The sequence below is a fragment of the Anser anser genome, assembly GCF_964211835.1.
Source record: "Anser anser genome assembly, chromosome: 4".
Classification (NCBI taxonomy): Eukaryota; Metazoa; Chordata; class Aves; order Anseriformes; family Anatidae; genus Anser; species Anser anser.
This window is the reverse complement of record NC_139724.1, coordinates 7779151-7793174: the sequence shown is the minus strand read 5'-3', so window position 1 is coordinate 7793174 and position 14024 is coordinate 7779151. Positions and strand designations below refer to the sequence as shown.

The 14024-nt window shown below is 38.5% G+C and overlaps 1 protein-coding gene across 4 annotated transcripts in view; it reads right to left on the bottom strand.

The window, feature by feature from the left end:
* Positions 1 to 1694: 1694 nt before the first annotated feature.
* EIF4E (eukaryotic translation initiation factor 4E) overlaps positions 1695 to 14024 on the bottom strand; it is a 31232-nt gene continuing 18902 nt past the window's right edge. For all 4 annotated transcript variants that reach the window (XM_083835614.1, XM_083835615.1, XM_083835616.1 and 1 more), the window contains 6 exons: positions 13877 to 13983; positions 11576 to 11671; positions 9571 to 9634; positions 7544 to 7657; positions 4910 to 5049; positions 1695 to 2902 (listed from right to left, as the gene is read on the bottom strand). In XM_083835614.1, coding sequence (XP_083691740.1) covers positions 2788 to 2902; positions 4910 to 5049; positions 7544 to 7657; positions 9571 to 9634; positions 11576 to 11671; positions 13877 to 13983 — 636 coding nt within the window. In that variant the 3' untranslated portion in view covers positions 1695 to 2787. The remainder of the gene's footprint in view (positions 2903 to 4909; positions 5050 to 7543; positions 7658 to 9570; positions 9635 to 11575; positions 11672 to 13876; positions 13984 to 14024) is intronic.

Below are 14024 nucleotides of genomic sequence, written 5' to 3'. Positions count from 1 at the left end.
ATGCAGCACAAAGCTATCTGCAAGTTCAAGAGAACAAGGTTCATGGTCACTTGTTTTTTCTGGCAAGAAGTCACAGGCATCAGTTAGATATTTGATAAAGCAAGTATGTAATTTAATTTTCACTCGAGTCTCCTAGAAACACAGCAATTACTATTTGAGCAACCTCAGCTCAACCTACTGCAAGTTTTCAAATTATGGTGCAAGTCAGCTGTCTGCTTAAATAGGCACAGGCTCAGAAACCTGAGACCACACTGAAAATACCATCAACCACCTTTCTAGATGAACAAAACGCAGCTACCCTGAACAATATTCAGTCTTGTAGTGAAATTAAACAAAAACAATACTCTATCCTTTTCACAAGAGCACTTGGTTTAAACTCAAAGTTCTTTACAAAAGGACAGCACTACCTACGTTTTTGAATTATGCTCTTTTTAGCAAGCCTAGCTACAGCGCTCCCAAATTACAGACAGCTAGACAAGAAGTTACGTATAGCTAGACAATCTAATGTTACCACTCAGGAAACCAGTTCATCTTAACTTTTCCAAGCATACGAACGTCACTGATTTAGGATGCACACTAGCTTATTAGGAAGTGTCAAAGCTGTTTAAGTATTACTTAGCTTGAGGTTGATGATACAGAACAGCAATAGTTTACAGGAACTTTGAGCTTACTTTAATTGAAGAGCTGACTAACTGGAGCAGTAATTTGTAAGACAGGTAGGGCCTACTACAGCCTATGAATGGTCCTATCAAACAAACCCACCTTGCTTAGCACTCCTGCAGAATCAGGGCAGGCAACCAGTTACACCAGAACCCACAGAAACCAGCTTACAAACAGCCTAACAGCTCTGCACCTCCAACATCCATCCTGGTTAGTGACCAATACTGAAGGCATAGTATCATTAGATATAGATACCTACTCTACGTGTTTCTTCGAAATAGATATAAGATATTCAGAAGCTAACGTAATGCCTTTTTGGTATCACCTAATGCTCTACTTAACATATTTCTTAAAAAAAAAACGTGCAAGAAAGTGTTTAAGTCTATCTATGCAAGTAGAAACATTTCAGTGCCTTAATCAGAGGCAGATTTAAAAGCCTGATTAAACTAAAGCTTCATTACCGCAGTGACTAAACTTGCTTTGAGTTATCACTTAATGACCAAAAAAACTCATACGCACCTGCTTTTAAGTTTAACTAGAGAGCTATATAGCCCTGGCAAGATCCTAAAGGACTAAAAATTAGGATATTAACAACAGCATTAATTTGCTGTATACTCTACTTTTATAAAGAAAAAGCTTCTTACACTGTACTCAAAACAAGAAGTTAACACCATGGCCTCCTCCAAAATTTCCCCCTAATGCTGCATGTCAAACAAACCTACATCTCCCATGGGATCTTTCAGACCAACAAAAGTTTTGTTTCATAGCAAGACATGCGTAATAGCAAACTACCTAGTTCCTCATACTTCCGCTTTGCAGCCACGTCTCTATCTTGTGCGCTTTGCTTGTACTTCATATACTTAGAGTCATTCACTTCAGTGCTTTTAGTGTAGTTACCAGCTGCAACCAAACTGCCAAGTACCTTCAAATTTCTTGGTACGCACCAAAGTCAAAAGAGAAACAGCGCAAACCATAATCAATTAGACCAACCACTAAGAAAAAACAGTAGCCACATCAATATCATTTCACTTTCGTTTAGGGTGCTATCTAAGATTTATTAAGTTTCAATAAACTATAGCTCCAGACTTATCTTTCTTGGAAGACACTACAACAGAAGCCACAGCAGAGACCGCCTTGTCACAAGAAGTACAAATACTTGCTGTACAGATGGAGGAAAAAAAAGGACAAATCTAGTTGTCTAAAAGACAATTCACTGTACACATTTTATTTACAGTTTTGTACACTGTCTTAATATGAATGGGACCGCTTTTCTACTTGAGCCATTTTAACCAAAGCAAAATAACCTAAGTAATACAAAGTGTTAAAATACAGCATAAGATACAAAAACAGACATACTATTTCTAGTAAGGAATGTAAATTATGGTGTTACATTAAAAAAATCCACAATTATGTTTAGGAAATCACACAAACAGATCACTGATTTGACTGAAATGCATGAATTTGTATCAAAGCTTTGATGTTACAAAAAACCAAAAATTACCAAAGAATGCACAAAATTAATGTTTATTCCACCTTTGTCATATTCCCAGATTCTTCACCAATGTTACATGAGCAAAAACAACTGAAATCAAAATATCACTAATGTTATCAAATAGGGAAAACAAATAAATTAATCTAGCAGCCATCAGCATAGGTTACAGCAAAAGTGATGCTGTATAAAAAAATGCTAGAAAACTGTATGCACCATACTCTTTTCCAAACCAGCAAAATGTTACTGCATACAATGCAAATGTAAAACAGAGTAATTTCCTGCAGGTACAGAAATGCAACTTTTCTGAATACTGTGGATAAACAAATGTTTTTTTTTTGTAATAGTAATGTTTCTACCAAGCTATCACAGAGTGGGCCAGGAAAACATTTATGACTCAGGGGGGTGAAGTGTACTAAAATTCTGATTGGTAATGGTTACTTCAGCCAAAATAGAAAAAATTGAACACAGAAGTACAAGACAAAGGCGAATGAGACTTCTCACAAATCTTAGCAACATTTAGATGGAAATCAAATTTAAATGTAGTCCACTCTGCTTTTGAAGAGGCTTTGGTTCAGCTCCCAAATCTCGATTGCTTGACGCAGTCTCCTATGAAAGAATACTCAGAAGGTGTCTTCTTAAACAACAAACCTATTTTTAGTGGTGGAGCCGCTCTTAGTAGCTGTGTCTGCATGGGACTGGTAACCAATCACTATCTTTGGAGGAAGTCCTAATCTTTCCTTGTATACTCTCCTGGAGAACAGAAACAGAACAACAGTTTAAACACAATTCTCAGGAAGGAATTAGTAACAGGACACCTGCTTTCAAGATCTGCTGACACTTCTATGAGAAAATAGTTACCTATTTAGAATCATTTTCTCAGGTATAAAGACGTTAAACAATTTTTCTAGCTTGTTGCATCAAAAAAATCAGCTTACAGTTCTGTATGAACAATAACTTACCATATAAGTTAGGACAAGCTCTTGTCAAAAGAAATATGCTACATAAATATCAAGCACAGGGATTCTGCTGCATTTACGTGAATATTATTAGTATCATCAAGCCATAATCCCACACACACAAGCAAAAGAGCTATGAAAAAGTCAAGGCCCACAGTTCCAGAGGTGATAAAGTAACCTAAACCAAATTAAAAAAGCAATTCCCTGGAACACAGTTTGTTACCACTATACACATCACTTGAACAGACTTGCTGTCTTTTCTTTAACTACCTAGAGAAAGCAGGACCCCCCCCCCAGCCTCCAGTTCATTACAGCACCGTCATGGGCAGCTACCCAACGAGCTCTAGGAAAAAGCTCAGCTTGGATCTTTTGACTTCAGAGACAGAGGCAGTAGTAGCCCCTTACACACTGTGTTGCTTAGAAAAGAGTAAGAGATGCAAGCCACTACTGGCTCTAGGTTGCAAGCTCTGACTAAACCACAGTCTGCAGCTGAACAGGCTTGTTCTAACAAAGTTATACACAAAGTTAATTATTTTAACTTACCCTGATCATAATGGGGCAGTTTACAGGACCATAACCTACTCCAATTTTAACTGTTAAATAAAAGCTAGATGTAGCGTCTTTGGCAACGTGACAGCAGGTAGTGGACTGTGTAGTGTCAAGTCTGCGTCAGTTTGCAAAAATCTCAACTTTTGCAGTTCGTTCTCTAACAGAGGTATCTTAGCTGTTTTGTTAATCATTAATGCCATTCTAAAAAGTGCACTCTGATAACCTTACATTAAACCTCGCAGATATTTTCTACCAGCAGAGGAGGTGTACCACAGTAGTTTGTCTATTGTTAATATTGTTAATCACCGTTCACGACTGAACAAGATTGTACTGCCATTGAATTGTCACTGTGAGACTGACCTCACCAGATTCAGAGGTGCCCAAGGAGGGATGTGTCAGAAGAGCCACCCAATACGTGAGAAGTGTTAGCAAGCTGCTATGCCTGACAGTTAAAGTTTGGCCTAAGACTGATTTGCTGAACTGGAAAGAGCCACTGGAAATATTCAAGAGGCCTTCAATGACAAATTTAACACTAGCTAACTTTGAAGCATTAATACCACAGGAAAAGGAATCCATTGGCTTTAGCAATACTTACTAAATAGAAGAATACCATAGCATGTATCTTCCATAGTAGAGATACATGATAATCTAAGATGGGTATGGTCTTTTACCTACGAAGACTAGAGCATACTATTACACATGCCAAATAACCTATGAAACCCAGCATCATTTTATTTGCTTTATATTTAAACAGACAAAAGAGACAGGAAAACATCTGTAGAGTTTTGTAGCACATCACTATCCAGCTATTCTCTTCCTTCAAATGTAAGGACATCCCGGTAAGTTTAAGACTTACAGCGACCTTCATCTCCTATTTCCAAGCATTGCTTTCCCAATAATAAGCTTACCAACGCTCTATAGTTAGTTGTTAGCCACTGCATGCTGCAACAGAATCTGCACTATTTACAGGCACTACTTATGATGCCTCATTCTGAAACAAAAATCTTCTGCTAAGATTTGTGTTCAATTCTTGATCATTTCTAAGCTACAGCAAATAGAGTACAGTGGTGCAAAGTTCCTATGTAGGCCCATAAAAACTACAGAAAGCAAGCAATTTTTTACTGAGTTACTTGAATTTGGAGTACAGCTCTGCTCAGGTTACATTTGCCAAAAGCACACATTTAACCAAGTTAACTGGCTTTAAATGCATTGTTACTTCACATTTATCCAAGACGCAAGTGGCATTACTTACCCTATATGCGTAACAGCATCCCTGTTTTCACATTCAGTTGTCCATATTGCTATTTTATCACCCTTAGTTCTAACATTAACAACAGCACCGCACACATCATCGCTGTAGTCATCAAATGACTCCCCAATAAGGCACAGCAGCTACAAAATAAAGATTAACCATTAAAGTAGCAGTTCAAAGTCGGAATCCCACTTCACAGACAAAACACTGTGTACAAGAAGGACTTTGAGGAATATTATGTTTTACTGCTCATAGCCACGTGCCATGGAACAATAACCTTCTAGTTATCAGAGTATCGTATTAAAATTTCAAGCATTACAAGCAATTGTTAACTCAGTTGCAGTAGGGTATCTTCCTCAAGTTTTTCTCCTGTCCTGACACCTGCAAGTTCTGAGAGATGATCATTTATGTCTCCCACTCTCCCAAGCCAAAAACATTAAGAATTAAAGGAATATATTCTTCTTTCTAAAGTACACTTGACACACAGGTAGACAAATCTGATGTTTTAGTAGTTTACATTCATTACCTGGGAAGAACCTGTGTAAAACTATTTGGGCAATGTGGCAGCTATACAAGATCCAACTTCAATTCTGAAATGTATCAATTCAAAGGTAGAGTCAGACACCACTTTTCATCTAAGTTGCAATCTAATGAAGCATTATTTCCTATCAACACACTGAAGAAGCTTCAGCGCTCCCACAGACTCTGAAGTGGGTATCAGTCATTGTGAACAGCGTAGTGCACTTGCAACAATACAAGTATATGAATTACACAAGAATATCCCCACAGATTTCTAATGGCATTGGAAACGGCAAAGGCGGTAACACCTCAGGAACCTCATATTAAGTTATGTCACTATGCAACTGTGAAAGCGATGCTTAAAGTTTTCACCTTTCAAATCATACAACAAGCAATTTTTAGATATTCAAAGCTGAACTTCTTGTAGTTATCCTTCTGCACACTGAAGTATTTATCGCCAAACGAATACTTGTTTGCTTCACTCGCACGTTACACGTTAAGTATACTGCCATTACATTCATTTTCTAGAATTGCTTATGACATTTGGAAATTCAACACTCTTGCAACATATTGAACAAAGCAGGTCTTTCAGCACCCCAGAGCTGCAATGGCTGACTTCATCCAGGCAACAGAAAGTTACGTTTAACTACACACACTTTAAATGTTACACCCAACTGCAGCATGCACATATTCACTGAGTAATGAAAGCCATAAATGTTTAAGTCTAAACCACCCATAAACATTCAAAAATACTCATCAACAGCCTCGGCAGATATATACGCTAAGATGACCACCACACTGAATAAGCACTACAGTCAAGGACATTTTTCATGAATGCTATACAAGAGGAAAAGTCTTCAAGTGATGTTTAGTTTACAGTTAATGGTAAAGATTCTTAGACTTTAATAAATATTTGTTCCAGAGGGAAGCGGTAAAGGAAGAGGCTTTGATTTTTACTGGAGAGAGTTACAAATAGTTACTGGAATTAGGAGTGACAGGATTGATCTAGAGCATTTATCAGTCACCTGGCTATTTGGGCTGTGCCATTACTTGTTAGTACACAAAAAGCAAAGCCTAAATCTATAGAGACTGTATGTTTCCAATCCACATGAAGTGGCTTTGAAGAGTCAGAATGACAGATATTCAGGTGGAAAGCCCAAATGCATATAGCCCGAGTCTTGTCTATTCATGTAGAATCATAGTGCCCAGTAGTATGATGCCCATCATCCTTTCCTCAAATCACAATTACAGTGAGTAGAAATATCCTAAATGCTCCTGTATTTGGACATCTTTGCTTTGATCCTGAAGGCCATTCTTCCCTTTCAAGAGGTAGAATGCTTTCCTCTCAAACAAACAATCAGGGAAGAAGAGTAAAAAAAAAAACAAAACTATTTCTATGAAATTGCTTTGCATTATACTGCCTGTAAGAGATGCCCCTAGAACTCAGACCTTGTTAGCATCTTTTAGACTACTCTTAGCTGTTTCCTAGATAGTACAGTTGTATTCTTTTCCACAATACATCTACTGCAACACATATCATCTCTAGAAATATATTTAATTTTCAGAAAAAATCTACCCCAGAACAGATAGTAGCAATGGGAAAGAAGTACTTTTACAGTATACAGGAAGATTTTGCTATTCCTTCTTACCCTAGTGTTAGGACAAGTACAGAAAGAAGAAAAAACAAATCTGAAACTTGTTTCAGCAAAACCAAAACCTGGAAACCATCCACTTGTAAGAGTATTTGTAAAACAAACCATTATCCTTGAGCAGTTAAAATAAGTTTGGGAGTTACGTTCAAGACAAAGTATTACTGATAGCTCTGCAAATATGTCTAGTATACTCTGCAGGAAAAAGTTAGTACAATCATCCTTATCACTGCCCTTTGTAAGAAAGTATTCAGTAACATACAACTACACTGAGCATCAATTGGGAAAAATTGGAAAAAAATCATGCTTCAAGTACAGCCTGTCAATAAAATACAGCCCGCATGTGGATGCTCTGCTGGCAGGAAATTCAAAGTTCATAGTGGCATACAGCAATAACAGAGCAGTTAAAGTGTTAACTATAAATAAAAGTTTCCTCAGTTGTGACTTTTAAGGCCATAATGCTTACTGTCTCTAGCCAGAAGCGATCAAGGTCACTTCGTCTCTGCTGCTTGGTTAGTGTAATTAGCCATCGGCCTCCTCGCTTGTTTTTCTCATCTTCCCACATGGGTTCAATCCCATCCTGCAAATAACAGTCAGAAGTTAAATCAGATTTGGTTTGCATTTTTCATCAGGAATAACCAAAAGACCAGTGAGAACTGAAACTGCACGAGAAGAAAAGAAGCGTATAGTTTAAGATTACATACCTGTCCAAAAATGGTCTCATACCAATACCAAAGCTCCACAACAGCTTAAAAAGTACACTTTCTCTAGTGATTTTTTTTTTGTTTCTACAGAAGATTCACAGCTCATGCAGAAGTTCTGGCCACAAAGTATTGCATTAAAAAAAAAAACTGCAGGAACAGGCAAAGTCAAACACTTACTTTGTCCTCTCTGAAACCAGATAAAATTAGCAGCTACTTTCTGGAGTCCTTATTTTAAATCTTGGACTCGGTGCAACATTGGCCAAGTGCTTCACTTACGTGATGATTACTTTGCTGAAAGATACCCTGGCAGGCTATCTCAATGACTTCCTGCACACACAGGCTGGGAATAAGAGGGTTTTAATTGCTAGGACCACAAAAAAATCAGCAGACCATTTAGAAGCAAGTCGCAGTCTCATTCATGCTTTCCCAATGGCCTGCACTGAATTTAATGACTCTGGATGCACCGATCCAGCACAGAAGCTAGTTGCCACTCCCGCAACAGCAGCTACGCTGCTCTTCAGGAAAGTTAGTCATTAAAAAAGAAGGTAAATGTCTAGACAGAAATTCAGATAAGAAGTGGCTATTGAGAGCTGCACTACAGAACTTCAGCTGCACATCAATTAAGTGTTCAACATACAGGATGGAGCGGTGCCAGTTCACTTTCTCAAATTTAACACCCTCACTGGCAGCTGCAGAGCTCAAACTTCATCACCTTTAAGAGGAACTCTTATGAGGTCACCACTGAAGGACAACAGCAGATCACTCATAAGCCCACAACAGCTGCCAATTTTATACCTGTTCCACACACTTGTTAATAATTAAGTTTTTGCTGATAATACGCGAACAGAATAGACGCACATAAAGACAAGTTTAGGATTCAGACAAAAACATAAGCATGACCCATCTGAAGGGCCCACTGTTTAACATTTACCGGTAACGTTTCTCAGTCACCAAAACCACTGTTACCTCCCAAACCCAAGCATCACCATCTCTTCACTGCCTCAAGCTGCTGGGATTTACAAATTGCATACAGCCTAATGAGGAGGCCCAACCAGTGGCTGTGTTTCGTAGGGAAAGGAGGAACAAGGCATCAGTACTTACAGGATCATTTACTTATCGGAATCCAGAAGGGTAGCTGTATGTTAGAAGCACTTGGTAGAGATTAGGATTTAATTTAGAGCTCCAGATAAGATGCCCACTCCAGACAAGAAGCAGGACTTCACATGTAATTTCTCCTCAGCATTTCCTATTTCTAGCTTGAACACTGTCAGGATGCTTTAACTGCCAGCCTCATGTACAATTTCCTATTTCATGCATAAGGAATATAGCACTTAACAGGTGCTGCGAAAATTAATTATAGGAATGTTGTGCACCTGGCTAGTAGCGTTCATGCAGAATACCATAGAACATTGCAATCTTGCATAGAGCTCACACATCTTAACTCGCTTCACGTGACATTAACTGACAGAGCTGGAAAATCCTTTCACATCATACAAATTGAGATTTAATTATTCACACAAACAGACCTAGAGTGATGACAAACATAGCTGCAGATTAAAAAGTCTTCATGTTACATGTTAAAGGAATTACTTGCATTTTCAGAACCACTGACTAACCATCTGATTTTCAGAGGGCATGTGTTTGAGAGATCATAAAAATTAACACTTCCAGGACATCTCCAGCTATGTTCCTACATGTCTGAAGCAAAACATTTGAACAGCGTCTTGCTTAGTTGGAAAACTATCGACCAATATCCATAACTGAAGAAAAAAATGGTTAGCAAGCATACCTTAAAGAGCGAGTAGTCACAACCAGGCATTAAATTACTAGAGAGCTGGATATGGTTGTATAAACTATTGGAGGGAAAAAAGCAGGATTAAAAACTAAGCATTACTTTAAAATACAAAATTTTAAGAAGAAATTAAGACACATAACAATAAAATACAAGAATTAAACATCATTATAGTTATTTCAGACGCAACTCTATTACCTGAGTATTTTTCAGCAGTATAAAAGCATTAGCTCTAAGATGTTCTGGGCTTACAGAAGCAGAATGGAACCTGGTTTATCAGCACTTGCTGGGTTCTTATACCATAGTATTTTCCAGAAGTACCATTCCTTCTTCTAAACTTCCTTCTGACGATTATTAGAAGCTTAACTCACTGAACTTTCACGGCAACAAAGAAAATTCTGTGTGCATGCATATTCTATACCCATAGATGAAATAAGGATAACAATGTACACTTCTAAGGCTACTCTCTCTGCAGAGTTATTTTAAGGTGAACATTCAACTTGATCTCTGGTTGAAGACTGTAGGTTAGGTCTGAGAGTTCAAATTGAAATAACTCAAACGGCAAGAACAGGTGACTGAACGAACAAACCAAAGGATACTCAAAATTAAATTCACAGCTATACAATTCAGAGCAAAAAGGCCAAAAGGGCATACAGTCTCTTCTTCTAGCAAGGAGTGGCACGCTTTTGTTTCCTGCACTGTTAAGGTCTGACTTCAGAAAAAGGCCCGTGCGCATCACAGCAAATTGCAGTCCAAGACCGACTAACATTCGGTCATGGTCCAGCGCTAAAAAGGAAACTAATTACTGTGATATCCTAACAACTAGGAATCGGGCACAGGAATTTAAAGAGCAAGTTAGGGATTTACCAGCTTTCCTCCTAAGTTCACATTAACCTTAATTTCTCCCCAAAACACACCTAATTCCCAGTCTGACCACTAGGGAGGCATAAATTCTCAGTTGCTGGTGACTGACTTTATACCTAGACCAGAGTTATCTAAAACCTTAATTTTCCAGAGCGATCTTGATTATGACCTCAAAAACTTACACGTAACCAACTTTACTGATGAACTTAAATGATCTGACCTCTCATCACATACCCTGCAAATTACTATTTACACGACCATCAGTCTCCCCCATAGCAGGAATGCACAAGCTGGTTGCAAGAACAGAATCCCACTGCTCTCCCTCTGACTACACTGATACTTGTTCAACATCTTCATCTGTTTCTTCCCTGATGGTGCTAATTTCACTGATGAGTTTAATTATTCCACACTTTGAGACACCCTCTCCCCCTTACTGATGGCATCTGAAAGAACATACGCAACAAGAGCCTTAGGAGCCCTAACACTCAAGGTAGCACATAGCACCTAACAAAGATAGAGTATGAAGTACATTCTTCTATTCTCAGTCTCACGCCACTTACACAGATTTTTTCCCCATATTCCATCATTTCGGAAGGCAACACCTTCCAAGTCAGCCACCTGAATTTAACTGAAGCAAGCGTTTGGAAAGCACAGTGCTCCCTTCACAGGCTTTGTTCCTGCTCTTTGAGCCTATCTAATTGTTTTTGCAGACTTGCAATTCAGAATGAAAGTAGCTTCTTCTTTAACCTCTAATAAAGTTCTTTCAAGGATGCCATTAATTTTCAGTCTTCCAAGCACTATGCTCCAGATTCAGAAATTCTTGCATATCTGAGGTGAGCCAGCTATGAGAATTTAATGAGTTTACAAATTCATGTTAGTATGTAGAAAATCATGTGTGTATTATTTACGTCACGTATACCATCTGTAAGCAGTTATCAGCGTTACGAAGTGCATTTGAAATAAAGAACTTCTCCAACTGCACTTAGTTCGAAGACCCCACCTTCAACGTTGTAAACAAATTTCAGACTATATCCGAGGAATTGCAACTAATGGAGTACTTTCTTTGTATGTTTTGACTTTGGTATAAAACTTTGCTAATATATGCCAGCAGCGTGCAGATTGCAAAACCTTTACTTACGCCCAGAAGTCTTCAACAGTATCAAACTTGGAGATCAGACGAAGATTTGCTTGCCAAGTTTTGCTCTTGTCATTTTTAAAAAACCAGAGTGCCCATCTAAAGGGGAAAAGAACATAAAAAAATAGCATCTAGAAATTTAAGCGCATTACAAATAAAATTCAGTATTGTGTATTATTATATCCAAATCTCAAGAGATTAGCGTGGAAGCCAATTTTCATCAATAAGCTACATGAAAAACCTCAGTTCTCAAATCCAACTGCAAGTCAACAGTATTTGTGTTCAAGTCACAAGAATCATGGTAGAATTGATCACTCCCATTCAGGTATGTACTTCAAATACCTTTGGATCATTTCTATGACTCAACTTCTAAGCCGCAGATGTTTCTCCTCATTGCCACTGGTTAACTACAGTCTCCTACCACAAATAACCAATTATGATCTAAACCACCATCAACTAGTCAAACCAGGAACACAGCTCCCTTTCCCATAATTTCTTTAGGGAAGTTACAAAACATAATTTTAATAATTCCATAGTTTTAAATATGACATGAAAGTTTCCCAAGCACTCATATACTAGGAGAACATAAAGAGGGAATCTGCTTTAAGCTCGTTGCTAATGGCAACCATCTGTACAAAATCACCAACTTTAGCTCTATTTCAAGAGTTTAGAATTATAGACATGAAGATTAAATTAACATTTCCACCCCCATTTTCTTCAACATCATCTCCACTGAGTACAACACGTAGCATAAACTGAACCCTTACACTCAAAGATGTTCTTTAAGAATCTAAAGAGCGCTGTCTAAAATGCTGGAACAGGATACCTGAAGAGGCATTTAATAAAACAGGTTTATTTTTCATTTTGATCATTTCAGTAGTCTTGAGCTCACTCAATTTAGCACTAGAGTGGATTTATCTTCCCAGAGTACTCCTGAAGTTACCTGCTGTCAATCTGTTGTTTTGTGGCCTTTCCTGACACTTCAAACCTTGTCTTAGAAGTTTACCACTTTCTAGTAACAGCCCCGTGACCACTTATAAGACAGTGTCAGCGACAATTTAAGCAAAGCATTTACAGGAAAAATAGGAAGGATAAAAGTAGACAGGAGAGAATAAGGGAAAAATGAAACGCACGCAGCACAGCACTGTAGTGCAGCATGATTCTCCACGTTTGCTCAACACTTACAGAAGAGAAAAGAGTAAGGGGGCCACTTGGCAGCATGCTCAGTTCGGGGCAGTACTTATCAACAGTAAGTACTGAGGACTCCACAGCAGCTCCTCAGCTCTGCAGCTTACTTCAGTTTGGGGAAAACTACCTCCTAGCTGCTCTGCTTGAAGTGTACACGTTCTCCTGGAGTCGCTTCTGCGCACATTTAAAGGAATTCACCCTGTTAAGCTTAAAGAGATTGCTTTCCTGCAGGAAGATAGTCCAAGTGCAGGTTTATCAAGAAGCTTTGTACTTGAGAAGTCCTCATTGTCTCTACAGCAAAGTCATAAAGCAGTAGCAGCTTACTAATTTAAGAAGCACCTGTTTTTGCATGCTGAACACAGAATTTAGTAAGGAGGGCTTAGATTTTTCAGCATCTTTACTTTCAACTGCCGCTCCATGTTTTCCTCATTAAACAGGAGAATTCAAGCACCTTGCAGCTTTCTCTTTAATGAGACTTTGACACAAACGCATGCATTACTACTTCGCAGGGTTTCTTCTGCTGAGCTTCCTACAGGTAATGACATTGTAACTGCAGACACCAACCACGCAGATGATCCAAGGCTAATAATAAGCTCTTAGGCTGACTCAGTTTCTACAACTTCCTGTTCTAAATGAGAGAAAAGTCGTAAGATGTGAAGAAGCCAGCCCAAGAAGAAATATGAGAAGCCTTTACAACTGCACCTTAATTGCCAGAAGTATGAGGCAGAACAGAAGGACCTTCAGGTCTGCTCAGCAATAACTTCATCTCAGGCATCAGCTTCTTAAAACGTATCAGACAACAAAAGCAGCAAGATCTCCACTTGCCTCCGCCTAAATAGGAAGCCTGTACTTTCTCATTACCTATCTGCTGCAGAAGTTCCTTGCTGCAGTATGAAAACTTAGAAAAGATTTCAACTTCCATGGTAGCACTCTGAAAAGGCTCTAAATTCAAACAGGATCAGATTACATTTTCTCTACACCCTCATTCATTGCAAAGATCTTCAAAACACACTCAAAATGCTGCTAGAAAACAAGTAAGGTAAACAAGACATTTGGAAAGCCACAGACATTCTTCCATCTTTGGCAAGTTTTCCGTCACGCTTCTGTACTATTTACCTGTTTTGTAGTGGATGCTTAATATACTGTTCAGGGCTGGCAACCTCCTGAGTAGGTGCTGGCTCGGTTTTTTCCTCTTCTGAAGGCTGAGGGTTGGGAGTGGTTTCCTGTTTGAAGAAAGGAGATTAATAAGTCCCTTCTCAATTTT